General features: G+C 46.1%; 1 protein-coding gene across 5 annotated transcripts in view; it reads right to left on the bottom strand.

Annotated features, from left to right (window-relative positions):
• Positions 1-9,725: 9,725 nt before the first annotated feature.
• PTCD1 (pentatricopeptide repeat domain 1) overlaps positions 9,726-24,579 on the bottom strand; it is a 116,386-nt gene continuing 101,532 nt past the window's right edge. For all 5 annotated transcript variants that reach the window (XM_073546682.1, XM_073546684.1, XM_073546685.1 and 2 more), the window contains exons 8-9: positions 24,341-24,523; positions 9,726-9,958 (exon numbers count right to left, since the gene is read on the bottom strand). In XM_073546682.1, coding sequence (XP_073402783.1) covers positions 9,818-9,958; positions 24,341-24,523 — 324 coding nt within the window. In that variant the 3' untranslated portion in view covers positions 9,726-9,817. The remainder of the gene's footprint in view (positions 9,959-24,340; positions 24,524-24,579) is intronic.

Raw genomic sequence — 24,579 nt, 5'->3', positions numbered from 1 at the left:
GAAACATAAAATTCAAGCCCTTGCCATTTCTTAACGCCATTGACCATCGTGTTGATGTATTGTGGGAGATGTCTTTACGCTTCAAACAGCCTGCACCGAGCTGGAATGGAATGATGCACATGCTACATAAAGACTGTGATAATCCGGGGTCGTCTTCGGTAATCTTCCTGCCCATCATTGACATGTATTCCGGAGACAAGTCATGCATCTTCTCTACTCTTGAGTATCTGTGCAACCTTGCTGATAAACACCGACCCGCTGCAGTTGTTACATTCGATCAGCCACTCTACTGTAAAGCGTCAGAAATGAAACACGAGGTGCCTGTAGACAGCCCGGTTCGAGATGTTGTCCTGATGCTCAGGAGCTTCCACACATTGATGAATCTTATGGGTGCCATAGGAACGTTGATGGATGGGAGTGGAATCAAAGAGATCTTGGGAACAATTTACGGTGACAATGCTGTGCAACACATCATGACTGGAAAGGCAGTTCAGCATGCAGTTCGTGGCCATCTCCTCCTTGATCAGTGTCTTACTCAGCAAGTTGCAGACAAAGTACTTTGCGACCATCCCGGTTTTGCACACCTGTTGCAAGAACTTGAGCAGTTGTATGCTCGGACACTAACAGGGGAGTGACTTGAATTCGGTCATCACTTCTACCTGCCTTAGTGAAATTGTCCACCTCTTGTCCACCAAAAGAAACGGATTATCCGCTCACTCTCGCACCAGTAAACTATGGCTGAATTACCAACAGATGGTTGGAATTGCAAGGGAGCTTATCGAGGCCGATCGTACAGGATCCTGGCTGATGCACCTTCATGCTGTAGCCGAATGTTTGCCCATTCTTGCAGCTGCTGGGCATGGGAACTATGAGAAGGCCGCCTACCTTTACCTCCAGTCTATGACCACTCTGGAAGATGATATGCCATCAGTCTTCCATAGATTTATGAATGGCTTGCATGTTGTAAGGCGGACTGATCAGTACTGGGCAGGCCTGGGTTGCGACCTAGTCATCAAGCAAGCTCTGATGTGCTCCCTAAAAACTGCAGGACTCACCAGAGGAAGTGGAATGTCCGAACATCAGAGGGCCTTGTGGACTGTCTGTGCCAGTGTCCTCTTCCTACAGTGATGCAATGCAGGGTTTCACTCGCCAGAGCTGTCACCAGTGAACAACACAAGGAGGCAAGAACGTCAAGGACGAGAAGAGATCGTGAAGACCTGGAGAAAATTGCAGATAAACTCGAGACCTTTTCACCTTTCTCTGATGAAGTGTCTCTTCGCAACATTATCACCGGTGTCAATGCAAATGAGGATGTGAATGTCTATAACCTGTTCACCATTGGCAGAGAAATAGTGTCAACAATGGAGGGTCAAGCACTGTTTTCAGTTAAGTACAAGCGGTCAATGAAAGCCAAGACCCTGGCATCCAGTGAGGCTATTGACGTTGCTAAGGACAAAACAATAGATCCCGCTCTTTTGTTCCAAAGGTTTCTTGTGGTGTCTCAAACTGCTGATCTTTGCCTTGATGAGGTGATGACCTATGAACTTTCACCATACCCACCATCCCTCTTTGAGGCAAAACATCTCTTACGCAAACCAAAGCACAACTGATGGCTGCTATAACAGAGTTCAGATGACGCAGTACTCAAGGATGTACCAGAAGTGGAACATTATGTTCTTGACGGAGGGTTCTCTTCTCCATCGACTGAAGTGGTCAGAAGGAAAGACATATTGTTCAATCGCTGAAGACTATGCATCTTTCACACTAAAGCACTATGGTAAGGCTACGATAGTATTTGATGGTTATATTGGAGGACCAAACACTAAGGACATTACCCATCAGCGACAGCGCAAAAAACGAACAAGTAACAAAGTAAACATTGCTGAAGGAACGAAATTTGTCGGGAAAAAGGACTTCCTTTCGAATGTGAGGAACAATCAGTCTCTTATCAATCTCGTTTCACAGCACATGAATGACAGAGGTTGCCACGTAATACAATCAGAGGGGGATGCATATGTGGAGATTGTTAAGGCAGCAGTGTCAATGTCATCCAACAAAAGTACTAGTCTCATTGGCGAAGATACAGATCTTTTGGTGTTGTTACTTCATCACGCGTCAACCAGCGATGGCAACAAGCTTTATTTCTACTCGGATAAAGGGAGTCCTGCAACAGTACAGGACATTAAGGTTATAAAGAAGTTTCTGGGGAAACCATGTCTGCAGCAGTCTTGTGTTCCTTCATGCATTCACGGGTTGCGATACCACTTCCGCGGTTTTTGGAATCGGAAAAAAACTCGGTCTACACAAGGTTTTGAAGGGAGACTCGGTCTTAAATAGCTGTGCTAAAATCTTTTCCACACCTAACAAAAACAGAGCTGAGATTGAAGACGCTGGGTGTAAAGCGATGGTGGCATTGTTCGGGGGCAAGCCTGGAGACATTCTGTCTGCAATGAGGTATTCTACTCTCTGCAAAAAAGTTGGTTCAGCCAAAATCTGTTACACCTGAACGACTGCCACCGACCTCCTCTGCAACGAAGTATCATGCCCTTCGGAGTTACCTCCAAGTGATGCTTTGGATGGACAATGGTGAGGCCATGGACACTACTGAATGGGGATGGGAGTTGCAGAACAACAGTCTAGTTCCAGTGATGATGGATACTTCACCCGCGCCAGAAACACTTCTGAAAATAATTCACTGCAATTGTTCTCGTGGTTGTAGTACACTTCGGTGCACTTGCAAAAGACACAGACTTACCTGTTCACGGGTATGCGGACCATGTCAAGAAGAGCATTGTGACAATATGAGTGAGGAAGCAGTGTCTGATGATGAAAATAGAGACTATTGACCTGACACGCTTATTCAGTGGTGAAGTAGGTCTTAAAATGCACTGTGTATTAATTCTATAATTTCTAGAAATGTACATATATGTCATGATGTCATTGATGATGTCATGACCTTGCCTGTCCATGTAGTTAGTATAAAACTTTGTATAAAAATTGTTATATGAAAATATATAGTATACAAAATGCAAACTCTTCTGTAACCTAAAGCTACAGCTTTGAAATAGGGAAATATTCGTTATTTTTAGTGCGATGGCTGTCATCGTCTTATGTCATAGTTAGGACCTTTGTGGTGATCAATTTTTGGAAAACTTTTAATATGCTGTTCCCCACATATAATAGTAATAAAAAAAATAATAAAACGCTTTCTTGCAATTTGTTCCGGGTCAAACCGTATTTTGACTGGACTAAAACGTCTGCTAGCTTTGTCCCCCATCACATAGAAGGATAGTTTCGATTTTTTAAGGTCACGTTCATATTCGCCGATTAAGTGGGAACGGAGTCTAAATCTAAGATAACAGATCTCGTTTGATATTTTGACTGTGGGGGACTTTTTATTTGCCTCCTCTAGTTTTTGAATTTGAGCGATGAGGATCAGACCGCTCTTTATCTCTCATTTTTTTCTGATAGGAAGCTATTTTTATGAGTTGACCCCGAAGCACAGATTTGTGCGCAGACCATAATATTTACTTCACCATTGTCATTTTCCTGGAAGTAATCTGTAAGAGCTTTTGTAATCTCAGAGATCGTCCCATGAGTTAGTAAAAGCCGGGGGTTCAGTCTCCAGCATGAGGAGCAATTCAGAGAGTACTGATCCGAAACCTCCAGGGAAATTGGGGCATGGTCGGACCAAGTAGTTGGTCCTATGGATGCATATATACAGTTAGCGACAGAGCGACTATTTACCAAAAACATGTCAATTCTGCTATACGATTTATGACTAGGAGAAAAGAAAGTAAAATCTCTCTCTGAAGCATGAAGATATCTCCATATGTTGTGGAGATGCAAATCAGAGATTAACGAACCCAAGTCCATCCTGCAGGCTGCCTTTTTAGAGGAGGTATCCATCTCCGAAGAAGCCGGCATTTTAAAGTCTCCGCAGACAATTTCAAAGCCCTGAGCTATTTCTTTTAACAAAACACCATGAATGAAAGACAATTGACCATAATTTGGGCAGTATACATTGGTTATTGTGTAGGGCAAGCCGTTTAAGGTGCATACCACAAAGACAAAACGACCGCCAGGGACTTTACAGTATAAAGGTTAAGGACCATAGCCCCTTAATGACAGCCAATTCGTCTTTTAACTGACCTGAGATATAAGAGCATAGTATCCCTATACAGGTGATAATCCAGCAGCTGTCGGCTGTACACTATAGCTGACAACTTGCTGTATCACAAACGCTCAGTGTTGTCACCGTCCATATTTATTTAATCCCTTAGCTGATGATGTCAAAAGTGACTACATCAAATAAATGGTTAATAGATCGTGGGGGCTTCCGCTTGAATCTAGTTTACACACCGAGATCAAGATTGTGTGGTACTGATGTTTGCCATAGCAGTTCATGGCCAAATAGCGGCCTTAGAGTCTCCCGACTATAGCAGTCAGTTCAGAAGTTAGCGACATTTAGGTGGTAAACAAATACTTTTTCATTCCTGCTATACCACTTTACATCAATTCCAGGAAATCACCTGAAGGGTTAATAAAATACCTGACAGCAGTTTTCAATATGTCAGGGGGTGCTGTTTTTAAAATGGTATCACTTTTGGGGTTCTCCAATATATAGGACTTCCAAAGTCACTTCAAACCAGGATATATTCCTCAAAAAATAACTTTTGCTACATTTTTAAACCTCCTAAAAGGCTAAGAAAATAAATTAGCGGTTTACAAATGGTGCTGATCTAAGGCAAACATGTGGGAAATGTTATTTATTATTGTTTTTGTGTGGTATGACTATCTAGATTAAAGGGATAATCAAAGTTTGAAAATTGCAATTTTTTTTACATCACACAACACATCAACCTAAATTTACCATTATCATAAATTATAATGTGCCACGAAAAAAGTCTCAAAATCACTGGGATTTGTTGAAGCGTTCCAGAGCTATTACCACATAAAGTGACATTGGTCAGAATTTTAAAAATTGGCCCCGTCACTAAGGGGTTAAAAGTACAGTATATACTCGAGTATAAGCTGAGATTTTCAGCCCATTGTTTTTGGCTGAAAGTCCCCCCTTCTCGGTTTATACGCGAGTCATATACCAGGGGGTCGGCGGGGGAGGGGGAGCGGGGGTGTCAGGTCATACTTACCCCCTGGTGCGGTCTCTGTAGCCCCCCTGCTTCTCCCGGTCTCAGGCTCCTTCCTTCAGTGGTCACGTGGTACCGCTCATTAGTCATGAATATGCGCATATTTATGACTAATTAGCGGTACCACGTGACCGCTGAAGGAAGGGAGACCGGGAGAAGCAGGGGGCTGCAGAGACCGCGCCAGGAGGGGGTAAGTATACGCTATATTCACCTGTTCCTGCTCCATCACTGCACGCTGCTCTGTCCTCTCCTCCGCGTCCTCTCGCTGTGATGTTCAGGTCAGAGGGCGCGGTGACATAGTGCGCGCCGCGCCCTCTGCCTGAATATCACTGACAGAAGGACCCGGAAGACAGAGCAGCGCGCAGCCATGGGATCAGTAAATATCGCCAGTGCCGGGGTCCTGAGCCAGCAGTGACACCAGCACCTGTCCCCACCTGCTCATGACACCGGCACCAGGCCCCCAGCGACGAGAGGTGAGCATGTCATTTTTTTTTTGCAGCGGCAGCATATGGGGGCATATTCTATGGAGCATCTTATGGGGGCATAATTATGGAGCAGCATATGGGGGCAAAATCTATGGAGCAGCATATGGGGGCATAATCTATGGAGCATCTTATGGGGGCATAATCTATAGAGCATCTTATGGGGCAGCATATGGGGGCATAAACTATGGAGCATCTTATGGGGGCATAACCTATGGAGCACTTTATGGGGCAGCATATGGGGCATAATCTGGAGCATCTTATGGGGCAGCATATGGGGGCATAATCTATGGAGCATTTTATGGGGCATAATCTATGGAGCATTATATGGGGCAGCATATGGGGCATAATCTATGGAGCATATTATGGGGCAGCATATGGGGGCATAATCTATGGAGCATTTTATGGGGCATAATCTATGGAGCATTATATGGGGCAGCATATGGGGCATAATTTATGGAGCATATTATGGGGTGTATTTTGTATGGATCATCTTTTGGGGCCATCATGAACTGTATGGAGCATTATATGGGGCTCCTGAATTCAATATGTATATTCTAAAACATTTACTTGTCTTATCTATTGCATTATTTCTGTGCTGTGCTGTGTATAAATATGTGATTCTTCAGATGTTGTATTAGTCTATGCCTGATGAAGAGACCTGAGTAGTCTTGAAAGCTTGCAATGTGTTACCATCTTTTCAGTTAGCCATTAAAAGGTATCAACACTGAGGACTCTCAATTCAGAATATTCTTCTATCTACTGGCTAACAAGGTACAAAGATATACATCTTTCCTGTATCTTAGTGAAGATAACAATCTCTACATTGTTCTGTGAGGGGAACGTCAGAGGAACTTCCCTTCAGTGCAGATTCACAACCTGAGGAGCAAGATGTGCAAGAGGCAGCTGCAGAGGACAGCAGGGCCATTTTATTGGAGGGAGAACCTGGTGTGTCCCTCGGATAAAAGTCAGTAAGTTTAGCTGGCACGGCTGGTTTGTGGGGTTACCCCTTGGGCACGACAGGCACGAGGTACTCAAACAGGTCTGGGTGGATAAACAAGTCAATATAAAGTCGTGTAGAGCTGGTTTATAGTCCTGTGCTGTGGAGCTCCTGTATCAAGCAGCCATCTACATAGGCTGGCAGGCCACACCCCCTACATCCGTCATTTTGTTTGCTTGTTATTGCACTTTTTGTTTGGCGGTATGATGATAAAGCATTGGTTTTTTTGCCTCATTTTTTATTTACTTTTTATATGGTGTTCACTGAAGGGGTTAACTAGTGGGATAGTTTTATAGAGCAGGTTGTTACGGACGCAGTGATACCAAATATGTATACTTTTATTTTTTTTATTTACATAAATAAATGTATTTATTGGAAAAATATTTATTTTTTCTTTATTTAGGGATTTTTTTTTTACACAAATTTTTTTTTTACTTTTTTACATTGTCCCAGTATGGGACATCACTATATAATGTCAGATCGCTGATCTCCATATACAACCAAACAAATAAAGTAGCACTCTGTAGCACTATAGCATGCAAACATGAAATATAAATTGCATTGCTGCACTAGAAATGTGAAAAATTGAGAATACTTAGCGTATTAATTGGCCAATTCATGTGTACCTGGCAGCCACGATAAGGCGACTCTTGTTGCCAGACCTGCCTAAGGCTGGTGTCACACTTGCAACTGCAATGCAAGAAATTGTGCGAATCTCTCGGCTCAATACCCGGCACTGCCTCCAGCATTCGGGACCGGAGCGGTCAACTGTATAGAAATACATGCAGCCGCACACTCCGGTCTGAGTGCCAGGTACTGAGGCGTGAGACTTGTGCAAGTTTCTCGCATTGCAGTTGCAAGTGTGACCCCGGCCTAATGTGAATTCTCTCTTAGACTAAAGTCTATATTTCTATGGGAAGGTAGGATCCTGCTGCAATTAAAAATGCCTGAGGCTCAGTCAGAAAGCTAATGCATACAAATATCAAAAGACTGTCACATCCAAACAGAAATCAGGTCTGAACAGGTGCTTAGCTTACTAAGAGTAGCCATCTCCATATACAACCAAACAAATAAAGTAGCACTGTGTAGCACTGGTCAACTTCTCAACAGGGCAGAACGGTGGCTCAGTTGTTTGCACTGTAGCCTTGCCGTGCTGGAGTTCTGGGTTCAAATCCCACCAAGGAAAACATCTGCAAAGAGTTTGTATGTTTTCCCCGTGGGTTTCCTCCGGGTACTATGGTTTCCTCCCACATTCCAAAGACATACCGATAGGGAATCTAGATTGTGAGCCCTAACGAGGACAGGTCCGATAATGTCTGTAAAGAGCTGTGGAATTAATGGTGCTATATAAATGAGTAAAATAAACTGCATACAAACATTACACTACCCTCGTTGACAAATGTACATATATCTCTATATAATAGTAAACTGGGTAGTGTGGTTAATGAATGAGGAGATGCTGCTTTTTTTTCTGTAGAGTGAATCCAGTGAATTATACCAATTTACTGCCCATACAGTGGGGTTGGGGGCATTCCTCTATTCCCCTATGGGCCAGTCCAAGCCTGCATCCAGCCTACCATTAATGGTAGTGATTCACTTCCAGGCTATATTACTCAGAGAAAAAAACACAAAAATTGAGCCTGACTTGGTACACATGCAGCACATAAACGCACGTTCACATTGGTCATAGAACATATAAAACCTACAAGTGAAAAAGTGAGCAAAAACCCTGCTGTAACTAAGTAAATAAAAAGCAAAAAGTGCATTTAAATAACACAGTTTTTAGTAATTTTTTTTTTTTTAGCAAAAAGTAGCATAAAAGCCATCTCACCACGACAAGGTAACTTTGATCAGGCTTTTATGCTATTTTGTATGCTGCATGTGTACCAACTCAAGTCAGGCTCAATTTTTGTGTTTTTTTCTTTGTATTATTGCGTTCTGTGCAAGCCGGGGTGTGGCCTCCCTCTCCTGAGCTGGAAATTGTATATAGGGCTTCACCAGACTGGTGTTTCACTGGTTGGCCCAGTCCTTTTGTCTGCCCTTATTCACACATTGACGTCGACATTGACACATGGTAAGGTGTTAATATTAGACAGTGTAGGACCGCCCCGATCAGTCACCTTGTCATGGTGGGATGGCTTTTATGCTATTTTTTGATAAAAAAAAAAAAGTATTAATAAAAACTTCTTATTTAAATGCACTTTTTGCTTTTTATTTACTTAGTTACAGCAGGGTTTTTCCTCACTTTTTCTCTAGTAGGTTTTATATATTACTCGGAGATTGACACAGACCTCGCATCTAAATTATCCAACTGAGACTCATAGCCTTCACATTCAGCTATATTATGAGAAGGGACTCACATACTTCACATCCAGCCTATATAACTGAAATAAAAACACTCCCACAAGAGAAAAATATTAAACTTACATCAAGATGTAAACTGCATATCAAGGGGGTCAATGAACTAAGAAATTGGAGCTATTGTGCCTACTGTCACCTTGGGATAAACAAATGTTTCAGCAATATTACACACAACTATATAAAACTGCCACTTGGAGCTGCCCTTACATCTTTTTAGGCATCATAGACTCAGTGTACCCTACGGGATATATATACAGCAGTCTCAGTGAATCCTATGCGATTCGTAACTAATACCCTTAAAATGGGAGGACATTCAGAGGAACAGGGAGAGTGGAGGGAAGGCATAAATTATGATTAATTTGCCAGCCATGCTATGTCACACCCTTTTCACACTAAGCTCTGTCTACAAAATTTGCAAAGCTAGTCGGAAGTGTTGAAAATGACAAAGTTGCAAAATATTTTCCCCACTACAAGCTGGGCACAATGCTGCAACATTTCAAACAGTTTTGTCAGAATCCTGGAGAGAACAGTATGGTGAATTGGGACTATAGGTGCACAACAATATTGAGGGAGTGCTTCGTTAAGTTGGTCATACACCTGACATTCCCCCACACATGCGTGCTTCCCGCAGATAAGTGTATATTGGTTACCAGTTGGGAGAAGAGAGTAAGCCGCTGAAAGACATCTCGGAGGTGGCTTATCTCCTCTAAAAACAAAAGGGTGGAACATGAAAAATATTTCTGTGAAAGCTTTTATTCATGAATATACATTATTGTTGATGTACATTACAGTGTATACACAGTCACACATGTAAATGCTTTAAATCATTAACTGGAATCACTGGGAGGTTTGGTGCGGTATTTCTGCCATGGATGTTCGGTTTCTTCAGCATTCATCCATTCCAGCCAGCGGTTGTAGTAGCCACGGAAGCCATCTATCTTCTCCAAGAACACATTCTTTTTAAGGTACTAGAATGGAAATAACCAAAGATAACCAACAGTCATCCATGAATATTGGATTGGTGTGTCAGTGAGCGAAGCATCATGGCTTTCATCATGAATCTTAGTCTACATACAGCAAATAACACTAGATCAAATAATAGAAGATGGAGCAGAAAAGATGGAGAAGCATTAACACGGGAGTGCGGGGTGAGAAAGGCTGATCAGACCATCATGCTCCCTTGAGGGCTCTACAACCTTCGATTTAAAAAAAGAACAAAAACTGTAAGGATATGTAATAATAGTTGAACAAAAATGTCCACTGTGAATATACAGGCACTCCAAAAAATGCTTAATACAACAAATCTAACCTCCATAGATAACAGGTCAAAAGACGAAGAGACACATAACATTAAAATATAGAATTTATATTTAATCATAAATACAAAAAGGAAAATTGGAAAGCAGAGATGCCATTAATAGTGGACGATGGGTGTAAGTAAAAGATGAGGTAAAATCAAGGTAATCAGCTAGATGGTACCATAGCCATAAAGGTTTATATGTCCTTATTGTTAATCAGGAAAAGAATGGCACACCGAAAAAATACCCTGGTGAAAAAAAATAAATAAGCTATACCAAGTAGACTATAATAAATAAGAATTATAAATATTATTACATAATTTAGGTATGGGAAAATAGGTAAAAGTAGTCATTTAATATGCTTTAATAAGCGTGCAAAAAACATTGGTATGCCCATAAACCCAAAGTTGTGGCTCTATAGTCAATACAGAGGTTTTGACAAGTGCTATTATTAAGTGCTTGGTGTCATTATCTTTTTCTTTATTACTTTGGGAAACAGTGTCCTGTCACCTCAAAGTTCTCTCACCCCGATGTACTTTTCGCAACCATCTTCCTCCTGGGGCCCCTCATCCCATCCTGGAATGCATGTCCCCCCTCATCCCCATCCTGGTATGCATGTACCCCCTCATCCCCATCCTGGTATGCATGACCCCCTATCCACATCCTGGTATACATGGCTCCCATCCCCATCCTGGTATGCATGGCCTTCATCCCCATCCTAATATGCATGGTCCCCATCCTGGTATACATGGCTCCCATCCCCATCCTCGAATGCATGGCCCCCATCCTGGTATGCATGGCCCCCATCCCCATCCTGGTATGCATGTCCCCCATCCCCATCCTGGTATGCATGTCCCCCATCCCCATCCTGGTATGCATGTCCCCCATCCCTATCCTGGTATGCATGGCTCCCATCCCCATCCTGGTATGCATGTCCCCCATCCCCATCCTGGTATGCATGGCTCCCATCCCCATCCTGGTATGCATGTCCCCCATCCCCATCCTGGTATGCATGGCTCCCATCCCCATCCTGGTATGCATGTCCCCCATCCCCATCCTGGTATGCATGGCTCCCATCCCCATCCTGGTATGCATGGCCCCCATCCCCATCATCGAATGCATGGCTCCCATCCCTATCCTAGTATGCATGGCCCCCATCCCCATCCTCGTATACATGGCTCCCATCCCCATCCTCGAATGCATGGCCCCCCATCCCCATCCTGGTATGCATGGCCCCCATCCCCATCCTGGTATGCATGTCCCCCATCCTGGTATGCATGTCCCCCATCCCCATCCTGGTATGCATGGCCCCCATCCCCATCCTGGTATGCATGGCCCCCATCCCCATCCTGGTATGCATGGCCCCCATCCCCATCCTGGTATGCATGGCCCCCATCCCCATTCTGGTATGCATGGCCCCCATCCCCATCCTCGAATGCATGGCTCCCATCCCTATCCTGGTATGCATGGCCCCCATCCCCATCCTGGTATGCATGGCCCCCATCCCCATCCTGATATGCATGTCCCCCATCCTGGTATGCATGTCCCCCATCCCCATCCTGGTATGCATGGCCCCCATCCTGGTATGCATGTCCCCCATCCCCATCCTGGTATGCATGGCCCCCATCCCCATCCTCGAATGCATGTCCCCCATCCTGGTATGCATGGCCCCCATCCCCATCCTGATATGCATGTCCCCCATCCCCATCCTGGTATGCATGGCCCCCATCCCCATAATGGTATGCATGGCCCCCATCCTGGTATACATGGCTCCCATCCCCATTCTGGTATGCATGGCCCCCATCCCCATCCTCGAATGCATGGCTCCCATCCCTATCCTGGTATGTATGGCCCCCATCTCCATCCTGGTATACATGGCCCCCATCAGAAACACATAAACCATTCTACTTACCTTCCCTGAACTCCCTCGTAGCATCCTGTTCTGATGCCAGCAGCTGATTTATGCATGTAAGCAGTGACATCATGCACAGCCTACAAGCGGATGACAGCTGCTGGAATACTCACTGTTCCCTATGTCCGGGACTATGGGCGTATGGAGCAGTGAATATTAATTTCTGTTTAATGGCAGGCACACAGTTATCTGCAGCCTTCCTGCAACGTGTGTGCCTGCTACTAAAGGGAATGAATACTGACTGGTCTACACTCCCATGGGTCTGGGGAGCAGTGAATATTCACTCTCCTTAATAGCGGCCACAAGTGATCGCCCAGCTGCCACAGGAGCCGACAGCTGCAGCCAACAGTGTGCCCGATATTAAAGAGAAATGAATATTCACTGCGGCTACACCCACAGTCCTTCCCACCTCTCAGTGCAGGCTTCAGTGTATAGAGGTCAGAGGGATTACGGGCATGAGGAGCAGTGAATATTTATTTGTCTTTAACAGCAGGCACAGGGGGTAGCCGCAGCAGACGGCTTCTGCCTCCTGTGACCCACTTGTCCGACGCTGAAGCTTCCCCACCACCCCATCCTCAGTCACAGCAGGAACATCCGGACTATAAGACGCACCCCTCATTGTTCTTCAAATTTTTGTAAGAAAAATGTGTGTCTTGTAGTCAAAAATGTAAGGTACTTATTTTATGTTGATGTATCACATAAATCTCAATAAAATACATTTAAGTTTATGGGTCTAACACGAAAAAATGTGAAAAAGTTCACGGGATAAAGGCACTGTAAATGTTGTGGGGTGAAAGAGATGAAAAAAAGATCACACTCAATTCTGCTATGCTTCAGAATGGGAAACATGGATTTTTGTGAGTACTCACCGTAAAATCCTTTTCTCCGAGACGCTCATTGGGGGACACAGAGACTGTGGGTGTGTGCTACTGCCGTCTGGAGGCTGACACTAGGCATACAAAAAACAAGTTAGCTCCTCCTCCACCGCATACACCCTCGCCCCTATAGCGGGCGGAAACCAGTTTAGTGCAAAAGCAGTAGGAGGACATACAAAAAATTAGCCTTAATGCAATAAATCATATGTCTGAAAAAGGGATCACCCTGTCTTAAACAAGAAAATATGTTAAATAACAAGTATGAGCCAACCGGCTATCAGGGTGGGTGCTGTGTCCCCCAATGAGCGTCTCGGAGAAAAGGATTTTACGGTGAGTACTCACAAAAATCCATGTTTCTCCTTCGTCTCATTGGGGGACACAGAGACTGTGGGACGTCCTAAAGCAGTCCCTGGGTGGGATAACACTCACCGATCCAAGCCGCATGCTTTCCTGTTTAAAGGTGTGCCACTGCTGCTTGGAGAATTTTTCTGCCCAGGCTCGCATCTGACGAAGCCTGAGTATGCACACTGTAATGTTTACAAAAAGGGTGCAGGCTGGCCCAGGTTGCTGCCTTGCATACCTGTTCTGCCGAAGCCTGGTGCCGAAGCGCCCACGAGGCGCCCACTGCCCGCGTAGAGTGCGCCCTTACTCCAGCTGGAACTGGCGTGCCTCTAATACGGTAAGCCTCCTGAATGGTTAGGCGAATCCATCTGGCTATGGTTGACCGTGAGGCTGCGAGGCCCTTCCTGCGCCCTTCGGGGATCACAAACAACGAATCCGTCTGGCGGAAAGGTGCTGTCCTCGACACGTATCTCCTGAGAGCTCTTACCAGATCCAATGTGTGGAGCGCCTTTTCCACCCTGTGAACTGGCGCTGGACAGAAAGAAGGCAGCACAATGTCCTCATTAATATGGAACGAGGACACCACCTTTGGTAAAAAAGGTGGCGGAGGCCTAAGGACTACCTTGTCCTTAAAAAAGGTCAGGAAAGGGGCTCTACAAGATAACGCTCCCAACTCCGATACTCGCCTAATGGATGTTATGGCTACCAGGAACACAACCTTTCTGGATAGATATGCCAATGAAACATCCTGTAGTGGCTCAAACGGAGCCTCCTGTAGTACCGACAGGACCAGATTAAGATCCCAGGCCTCCAATGGTGCTCTGAAGGGAGGTACTAAATGAACGACCCCCTGCAGGAACGTTCTGACCTGCAAATTGGTAGCGATCTTTCGCTGAAACAGGACCGACAGGGCCGATATCTGTCTTCTAAGGGAACTTGGCGCCAAACCTGCGTCTAGGCCAGACTGAAGGAAAGCCAGTATGTTGGGCACAGAGAAGGACAATGGCGGAACCCCGTGTTCCCGACACCACTGGAAGAAAACCTTCCAAGTGTTATAATAGATCCTTGCCGAGGCTGGCTTTCGGGCCCTTACCATTGTCGCGACTACCTCGCGCCCAAACCCCGCCTGGGTCAGCACCCAAGATTCAATGGCCACGCCGTCAAACGCAGGGCCCCTAAGTTCGGGTGGCAGATCGGTCCCTGGGACAGTAAATCTGGTCGTTCCGGTAGCCGCCATGGTACGTCTGCGATGAGCTGTACCAGATCCGCGTACCATGCCCGTCGGGGCCAATCCGGGGCCAGCAGAATTGCCGGAACCCCCTCTGTCTTGATCTTCCTGATAACCCTGGGGAGAAGTGGCAGCGGCGGGAACAAGTATGGGAGCCGAAATTGGTTCCAGGGTATCACCAATGCGTCCGCTGCGATTGCTTGCGGATCCTGAGACCGGGCGACAAACACGCCCACTTTGGCGTTCTTCCTGGAGGCCATCAAGTCCACATCTGGTGTTCCCCAGCGCTGGCAAATCTGCTGGAACACCTCGGGATGTAGTGACCACTCCCCGGCCGTGATGTCCTGGCGGCTTAGGAAATCCGCTGCCCTATTCTCGACGCCTGGAATGTGAACCGCTGAGATCGAGTGGCTCCTCTCGGCCCAGCGGAGCACATGTCCCACCTCGCGCATGGTTGCCCTGCTGCGTGTGTCCCCCTGGTGATTCATGTACGCCACTGCCGTGGCGTTGTCCGACTGAATCCGAATCGGGTATCCTGCTAGCACGTGTTTGAACTGCTGCAAGGCCAACCGTATTGCTCGAATCTCCAACAGATTGATAGGGAGATGAGCTTCCTGAGGCGACCACTGCCCCTGTGCCGTGTGGTGGCGGAAGATTGCTCCCCAACCGGAGAGACTCGCATCGGTCGTGATCACTAACCAATGATCCGGAGGAAAGGGCTTTCCCTGCAGAAGCGACCGATCGCGTGTCCACCATTGAAGAGTCTGTCGGACCTGAGAGGACAACCTGCACGGGTGATCGAGTGAGAACGGGCTCCTGTCCCAAGCCGCTAACAGGGCATGCTGCAGGGGGCGGAGATGAAACTGAGCAAACGGGATTGCTTCCATCGCTGCCACCATCCTGCCCAGGACCCCCATCCCGAATCGGATAGTATGGAGGCCTGGCTGTTGAAGTCTTCGAGCTCCCTGTCGGAGTGCCCGAGCCTTGTCCTGAGGGAGAATTACCAATCCCTGGGAGGTATCGAATTTCATCCCTAGGAAAACAATCCTCTGGGCCGGCGTGAGGAATGATTTCTTCCTGTTGATCATCCATCCTAGACGAGACAAGGTATCCAGTGTGATGGTGACACTCTCCTCGCACGCTGGACGGGACGGGCCCTTTACCAGAAGGTCGTCCAGGTATGGCAACACCACAATGCCCCGGGAGTGAAGAGTGGCCATGGCGACCGCCATCACCTTCATGAATATTCTGGGGGCCGTGGCCAAACCGAAAGGCAGCGCCACAAACTGGAAGTGCCGTCCCTCGACCGCAAACCGTAGGAATCTCTGATGCGGGGGAAAAATAGGGATGTGTAAATAAGCATCCTGAACATCGATTGAGGCCAGGTATTCTCCCTTCTCCATGGAGGATATAACCGACCGGAGGGACTCCATGCGAAAATGCCTGACCCTGATGAACCTGTTTAGTAGCTTTAGGTCCAGAACCGGCCTTACCGCTCCATCCTTTTTGGGCACTGCGAACAGGTTGGAATAAAACCCTTGGGTTCTTTCGCTCCTTGGCACCAGAACGATGACCCCTTTGTGCTGCAGCACTTCGATGGCCCCCCGTAACGCCTCTGCCCGAGATCTTGACTTGGGAAGCCGGGAGGGAAAAAATCGTGTTGGCGGACGTTTTATAAACTCTATCTTGTACCCGGAAGATATCAGCTCCGTCACCCATGCGTCGCGTGCCACCGCAGCCCATATGTGACAGAACCGTTGCAGACGACCGCCAATCCTGCTGTCCTCGGGTACCGCACTTCTCGAGTAATTTTGTAGAGGGCCTCTGGGACCTGGCCCCCCTTGATCTGGGCGGACGCCCTCGCATCCTACCCAGTGGGTTGGTCCTGTAGGTGACCTGACGCTCTTTGTCATGGTTATAGCGCGCAGGAGCGGGGGTACTGGCCGTTGCCGTCCACGCGGGTGCGCGAAATGCCCGAAAACGCGCCTGAGGCTGACGAAATGGCGTCCTTGTTTTCTGTTGTGGGAGAAAACTACTTTTACCCCCTGTTGCGTCCTAAATTAGTCTATCCAATTCTTCCCCAAATAGTCGGTTACCCTGAAAGGGCAGGGAAGTCAAGGATTTTTTAGACACCGAATCAGCCCGCCACAGCCTTAACCACAAGGCTCTCCTAATGGCGATTGCGTTTGCTGCTGCAAGTGCTGCGCTATTAGCTGCATCCAAGGATGCATTAATTAGATAGTCACCCGCCATTGCGATCTGACTTGTTATCTCGGCCACCTCTGCTGGCAACTCCCTATCCTGCAGGATCTCATTTAAAGAGTCCGACCAGGACATCATGGCTTTGGCTACCCATGTTGCCTCAAAGGAAGGGAAGAGCGCTGATCCAGATGCTTCGTACACCGAGCGCGCTAATCCCTCTATGAGCCGATCCGTGGGGTCCTTGATGGCCGAACCACTAGGCACTGATAACAGGGATCTCGAGGCCAGGCGGGATACCGGGGGATCCACCGCCGGAGACTCTGCCCATTTTTTACAGAGCTCTGGCGCAAATGGATATCTTGATCCTAGCGTCTTCTGTCCTGAAAAACGCTTGTCTGGCCGTTCCCGGTGCCGCTGCACTATATCCTCGAACTCAGGATGAGTGCTGAACACTCTCCGCGGCTTCCGGGCCTTTTTAAAAGACACCTTATGCCCTGCGGTTAGGGTGACCTCATCATCAATACCCAGAGTCTGGTTGACAGCCTCAATGAGACTGTCCACCGTCTCCCGGCACCCTGGGGTGTCCAGGTCCAAGGATTCTTCCACATCCTCTACTGAGCTCTGCTCGCTCCCTGAAAGGGGTGACGGCGAGCGTGATGCCACACTCGCAGATGCTGAAGCACCGGAGGGGCCTGGCGACACAGTATGGGTTCTCTTCCTATGTGCCTGCCTAGAGAGAGTGCGGCCCCTGCAGGCCGGCGGCTCATGTGAGGAGGCAGAACCCTCCCAACCAGGCGAGCCGTCATCTCTACCCCTATCTGGGGCCTGAAGGGTCTCAATTGCCTTTGTTAATGATACCATAGACCGAGAGATGGATACCGCCCACTCTGGGGGTTCCGGACCCCTGGGCTCTGCTGCGGGGGAGGGCTCCTGGGCGCGTTCGCGAATGCGGAGGAGAGGGGAGCCCTATATGCCCTAGCGTGGCCTTCAGGCCGGGGTCACACTTACCCCTTCCCGGCTCCTGCCATGGGAGGCCCCTCCAGCTGCGTTGGTGGCGGTCTCCGGGGACTGCCGCGCTTTGTGCGGTAAGCTGCGCTTCCTGCGGCCTACCCCGGACTGCCGTCGGGGACTCCATTTTATCCGGCGCCCGCCCTGCCAGGAGGGGGGCGGCGCCGGAAGTGACGCCGACGGAAGCCGCACTGAGGGCGGGACTTCCGCCAGCGGACTAGGCCGGAGCCGCGGCCTAAATTACGATACCCCACGTCCCGGATCCTGTAACGCCGATACCGGGGATGGGGGGCGCCTGAAGCGACGCCGCCTAAGACGCGGCCGGAGCGCTGCCGCCCACTTCCGCCCGCGGCCTAGGCCGAAGCCGCGGGCTAAATTAATGGCGCTACCCACCTGGGGTCCAAACGCCGGGCCACAGCGACGTCCTCTCCTCAACCTCCTGTGCAGCCACTGCCCGCTCTGCCCCAGGTATTGGGGGGGGATTTGGGGGGGGTGGTCCACCTGACTCTGCGCCCAGGGCCCTCCGCACCTGCTAGTCTCCTTCTTGGACGGTGCAGGCACCCTAACTCCGTCTGCCCTGTAGGGGCGAGGAGAGGGACCGTCCGCCGCCGTGCAGCACCGCCGTCAAGCGTTGGTGGAGCAGTGGGGGCGCACAGACTAGTCTTGTGCCCGTGTGCAAGCCCATGGTTTCCATACCTAGGGGTGGACAGGGCTAAGTCTGGCATAGTGTCCCACGTCGCGGGAGAGGAGACGTGGAGGGACTCTCGCACGTAGTCGCCCGTTGCTGGTTTGGGGAAATCGGATCCTTTCTATAGGATGCGTTGCCCCTTCTCGTCTTCAAAAAATAACAAACACGAAAAATAGATGTCTGGGGAAAAGTCCCAGAGGTGTCCCTCGGTGCGTGCTCGCCCGTTGATGGTTTGGGGAGATCGGACCCTTTCTATAGGATCCGTCGCCCCTATCTCCTCTTCATAGTGAGAACCGAAAAAGAAACCTAGTCTGGAGAAACCAGACTGCGTGTGCCTCCAAAGACACTAAGCAAAAAACTGGTTTCCGCCCGCTATAGGGGCGAGGGTGTATGCGGTGGAGGAGGAGCTAACTTGTTTTTTGTATGCCTAGTGTCAGCCTCCAGACGGCAGTAGCACACACCCACAGTCTCTGTGTCCCCCAATGAGACGAAGGAGAAATGCCTGAAGAACATCCTTCTCACTTCTTTTAACCACTTGATGTTTTTAGAAACCTGAAGTGGTTAAAAGACGCTCAAAAGCCTGAACATATTAACTAAAAAGTGGTTTTACGATATGAAAAAAAAAAATTTGGAAGATTCTTTCAAGTATTTTCTGAGCGCTTTTTCAGGAGGTTTGCAATGCGGGCCCGCTCAAAAAAACACCTGAAGAAAAAAAGTAACAAAAAAAAAAAAACTTTGTGTGAACTAATACTTAGAGGCAGATGTCAGCTGTAGAATACAGCCAGCACCATCTTTGCATGTACAGGTGCTTCCCACAAAATTAGAGTATCATCAAAAAGTTAATTTCAGCTCTTCAATACAAAAAAGTGAATCTCATCTATTATATGGAGTCATTACAGACTGAGTGATCTATTTCATGTATTTATTTCTGTTAATGTTGATGATTATGGCTTACAGCCAATGAAAACTCAAAACTCATTATCTCAGTAAATTAGATTAATTAACAAAAAAACACTTGCAAAGCCTTCCTGAGCGTTTAAAAAGGTCCTTTAGTCTGTTTCAGTAAGCTCCACAATCATGGAGAAGACTGTTCACTTGACAGATGTCCAGAAGGCAGTCACTGACCCACTCCACAAAGGGGGTAAGCCACCAAAGGTTATTGCTAAAGAATCTGGCTGTTCACAGAGTGCTGGATACAAGCAGATTAATGGAAAGTCGAGTGGAAGGAAAAAGTGTGGTAGAAAAAGGTTCACAAGCAACTCGGGTAAACCGCAGCCTTGGAAGGATTGTTAAGGAAAGGCCATTCAAAAATTTGTGGGAGATTCACAAGGAGTGGCCTGCTACTGGAGTCATTGCTTCAAGAGCCACCACACACAGATGTGTCCAGGACATGGGCTACAAGTGTCATAATCCTTGTGTCAAGCCACTCAGGACCAATAGACAACGCCAGAAGCGTCTTACCTGGGCCAAGGAGAATAACTGGACTGTTGCTCATTGGTCCAAGGTGTTGTTTTCAGATGAAAGTAAATTTTGCATTTCATTTGGAAATCAAGGTCCCAGAGTCTGGAGGAAGAGTGGACAGGCCACAATCCAAGCTGCTTGAGGTCTAGTGTGAAGTTTCCACAATCAGTGATGGTTTGGGGAGCCATGTCATCTGCTGGTGTAGGTCCACTGTGTTTTATCAAGACCAAAGTAAGAGCAGCCATCTACCAGGAAACTTTAGAGCACTTCATGCTTCCCTCTGCCAACAAGCTTTTAGAGATGGAAATTTCATTCTCCAGCAGGACTTGGCACCTGTCCACACTGCCAAAAGTACCAATACCTGGTTTACAAACAACAGTATCACTGTGCTTGATTGGCCAGCAAACTCGTCTGACCTTAACCCCATCTAGAATCTATGGGGTACTGTCAAGAGGAAGATGAGACACCAGACCCAACCATGCAGATGACCTGAAGGCTGCTATCAAAGCAACCTGGGCTTCTATAACACCTCAGCAGTGCCACAGGCTGATCACCTCCATGCCACACCACATTGATGCAGTAATTGATGCAAAAGGAGCCCCGACCAAGTATTGACTGCATTTGCTGAACATACATTTCAGTTGGCCAACATTTCGGATTTTAAAATCATTTTTCAAGCTGGTGTTATAAAGTATTCTAGTTTACTGAGATAATGACTTTTGGTTTTCATTGGCTGTAAGCCATAATCATCAACATTAACAGAAATAAACACGTGAAATAGATCACTGTCTGTAATGACTCTATAATATATGAGTTTCACTTTTTGTATTGAAGAACTGAAATAAATTAACGTTTTGATGATATTCTAATTTTGTGAGAAGCAGGGCTGTGGAGTCGGAGTCGTGGAGTCTGAGTTAGTTTTGGTTGGAGTCGGTAGAAATGTACCGACTCCAGCTTTAAAAAAAAATGTATTATTTCATAATTGAACTTTCATATGAATTTTATAAATGTTACTCAAATATATATGTTCTATCAAACTATGAACAACAGTGATAAGCAGTTCTGCTGGAGATAGAGACATTTCTTACTTCTTGTGTGTCACTGTTCTCCACTGCCCTTATCTAATCTTATACTTGGTTAACCTCATGCTGCCCCAACCCCCTACTTACAATGTATGAAACTGAAAGTGAAAATGTGTTGCAAATTCTTAGTAGTAAAGCTCCTCCTCTAGACTAGATCATACTAGGTGTGCGTCTTCCAAGCATCGCACAGCTGCCTGCTACTCAGAAGAGGAAGACTGTAAGAAGTATTATCCTTTCAACAAACTTTGCATCAGTTAACTGTGAGTACATGAGGAATAATAACAGTATTACTGACCACTATATCAGTTGTACGACCTGGCAATAATTTTGTACAATTGTTTTTTAGGAAAAACAATTGTCATTTGGATTGTGAATACAGAATTAAAAACCTGAGAATGTCAAAGAAGCATCACATTAAATCAGCTGTATTTGAACATTTCACCATCACTCAAGATAAAAAAAAAATATTATATCTGTCAGTGTATGACAAATGATCCAGACGAAAACAAATGCTGTGAAGCCAAGATGAGTGCATATTCAGGCAAAGATAAAAATGCTCCAACCAGAGCTTCTAATCTAAAGAGACATTTACAGCGCTTTCATCCAGAAGTACTGAAAGCAGTGGATGAGAAAGACTGCATCCAAACCAATGAACCAGTGCCCAGCTCTTCCAGCCAAACAAAGGAGCAGAGAACTTTGCAGCCATCAGTTGCAAGATATTTTGTCAGTGACAAAGTTACTGTGACAATGACAGTAGATACATTTAAAAAACAGATCATAGAGCTTGTTGTAAAGGATAGTGTGCCTATTTCATTATTTTCACGACCAGCTTTTATGTGTCTGAATGGGGAAATGGCCCGCAAGCTTGGTGTTTCTCTGGAGAGAGAGAGTATTAGAAAATTAGTAATCGAAGAAGCTTTTAAACAAAAGGAAGAACTTAAAAAAACTCTCAAGGGACGCTTTCTGTTTCTTAAAATGGATGCCTGCACACGTCACAGAGTGAACTATTTTGCCATCAATGTCCGATTTGTTTGTAACAAAAATGAAATAGTTACCAAGACATTGGCAGTAAAAGACACCAAAGCTCATGACACCAGTGAGTTACTCCAGGTCTTGGCGGAAAAGGTTCTGCAAGACTATGAACTTAAAAAAGAGCAAGTTCTTTCTGTCGTAACTGACAATGCTTCAAATATAAGTAATATTAAGCTAATGAATGAGAGTAATGATGGTGACCAGCAGCTAGAAGAACATTCTGGGTCCACAGACACAGAAATGTTTGAAATAGAGGAACACAGTATTGTAACTGAGGAGCAAACTGAAGTTGCTTCAGATGAACAGCAACATGATAGTTTAGATGATCTTGTTGAAACTGTGTCAATATGTTCTTTCATTCATCACATGCGCTGTGTTGTGCATACGCTACAGCTGGCTATAAGAGGCAGTCTGCAAGAAGGACATGTTGCTGCACTGATTGGCAAGGTGAGAAAATTGGCTACTGTTGCCAGAACCCCTAAAGTTGACTCAATTTTGAAGAGACGTGCTGGAAAAGGGGCAATTATTGATCAAGCCACACGATGGGGCAGTACTTACTTAATGATTCAGCTTTGGTTGAACTGAAAACCTTTCTTGTAGACATGGCTAACCCTCAACTGACGCTAAATGAAAGTCAGTGGAATCAGGTGACTGAGCTGGAAAAATTGCTAGAGCACCCATTTACAGTGACTAAAAAATTACAAGCAGAGGACTTATCTCCAGGTATTTTCTTAAAGGAGTGGAAGAACCTGATGTTTCGCCTGTCCCAAAGAGGAGGGTTAATTGCAAGTGGCATTGCTACATCAATGAAACGGAGAGAGGAGCTACTATTACAAAATAACATTCTTTTGGCAGCTGTTTATGTAGACCCAATGCATCGGATTCTTCTAGATGATCAACAGCTAAGTAAAGGAAAAGAAGCTCTGTTTGAAATAGCAGTAAGGATGAATTGGTTGCAGAACAGTCAGGAGGAACAAGAAGAATTTGGTCGTCCTGCCACATCTTCACCCTCATCATCAACAGATGAAGAATTTAATTTCGAAAAATATTTGGATCACAAGGACCGTGCAAAGCGTTCCCGCATAGAAGAAGAGTCATCCCCATCAAGGAACACAGCCAGTACATTTCAGCAGAATTTTTCATGTGCACTAAAAGAAATTGAGAAATTTGACCGTTCATCAAAAATAACAGTGCAACAAGCGATTCCTCTGTATCCTGACATTGTCAGAGATGTTGCCCGAGTGGTTAGTGCTTTGCCACCAACACAAGTTAGTGTAGAGAGGTTGTTCTCTGCTCTCAAAATAATTAGATCAGATTTGAGGGCATCCATGAAGGAGGATCTGACAGAGGCAATACTTTTTCTGAGGACAAATTTATAGATTTCTTCTTATTAACTGCATAAAAGTGTTTATTGCATATTTACTTACAGTTTAGAAAAGTTTATAAAAGTTATTTGCTATATTCTAATTGTATTCTAATAAATGTAGTTTTTGCTCTAAGTGGTCTGATTACTTATATGATGGTGAGAAACTGAATAAGCACGATGTTTAATATTTTACAACAGTAAATTTGTTGTTATGAATTGGCCATTTATGAAGGAGTCGGAGTCGGAGCCTGATAAAATCCAGGAGTCGGAGTCGCAACTGTGGCTTACCGACTCCACAGCCCTGGTGAGAAGCACCTGTATATGTCATATACCTGATCCATTCAGTGAGAATCTGCAGGTGTCTAAATATAGGACTCAGAGTTGGACAGCCGCTTTATTCCGCCACCTGGTTATATATTTTTTGCTATATACAAATTCCTAGTCACTTTAAAAGGGAACCTTTCAGATAATGCTATTAGTCTGCAAACATAGGGTTAATCTCCTGATTAATCATGTTAGGAAGGTGCCTGCCTTACTGGGAGTCAGCACCCAAGAGACAATTACCTTCGGTCTCCTCCCTTGAGCAGCTGGCTTGCATGATCTCTTGCAGATAGAACTAAGTTCATCTGCCGTATATGAAAAAACTGCATTTATGGAGGAGTCACTCGTTTCTAAGGTATTACTAGTTTTACTGGCCTTCTTGGCTGATGGAGTATGGTTTGGAGGATTTTTTTTTACCAAACACAAGTTTCCATGTTGATAAAAAAAAAACAACACATTTTTCCCTACATGGAGGCCAATTCCCTCCTCTTCACCAGCCTCCAACATTATTGGTTTTATCAGCTTGTATACTCACTTTATCAAAGTTTGGCGGGTACTGTGCTGCAAACTCCAGCTGACGGATCACCACTTCATTAGGAGCCACATTTCTGTTCCTCATGTCGCGCAGAAGATTGGTTAAGTAGACGTAATCTAACCTCTTTACGGCCGCATTAATCAATGTGCTATATACATTGACATTTGGACGGAATCCACAAATCTGTAAGACAAGGGACCGATCAGATGTGCAAGAAGACTTTTGACTTGTTTTATACC

Source organism: Dendrobates tinctorius, unplaced genomic scaffold, assembly GCF_039654945.1.
Source record: "Dendrobates tinctorius isolate UK_male_01 unplaced genomic scaffold, ASM3965494v1 ptg000150l, whole genome shotgun sequence".
NCBI lineage: Eukaryota > Metazoa > Chordata > Amphibia > Anura > Dendrobatidae > Dendrobates > Dendrobates tinctorius.
Note: the sequence above shows the minus strand (reverse complement) of the source record. Positions and strands in the feature narration are given on the sequence as shown.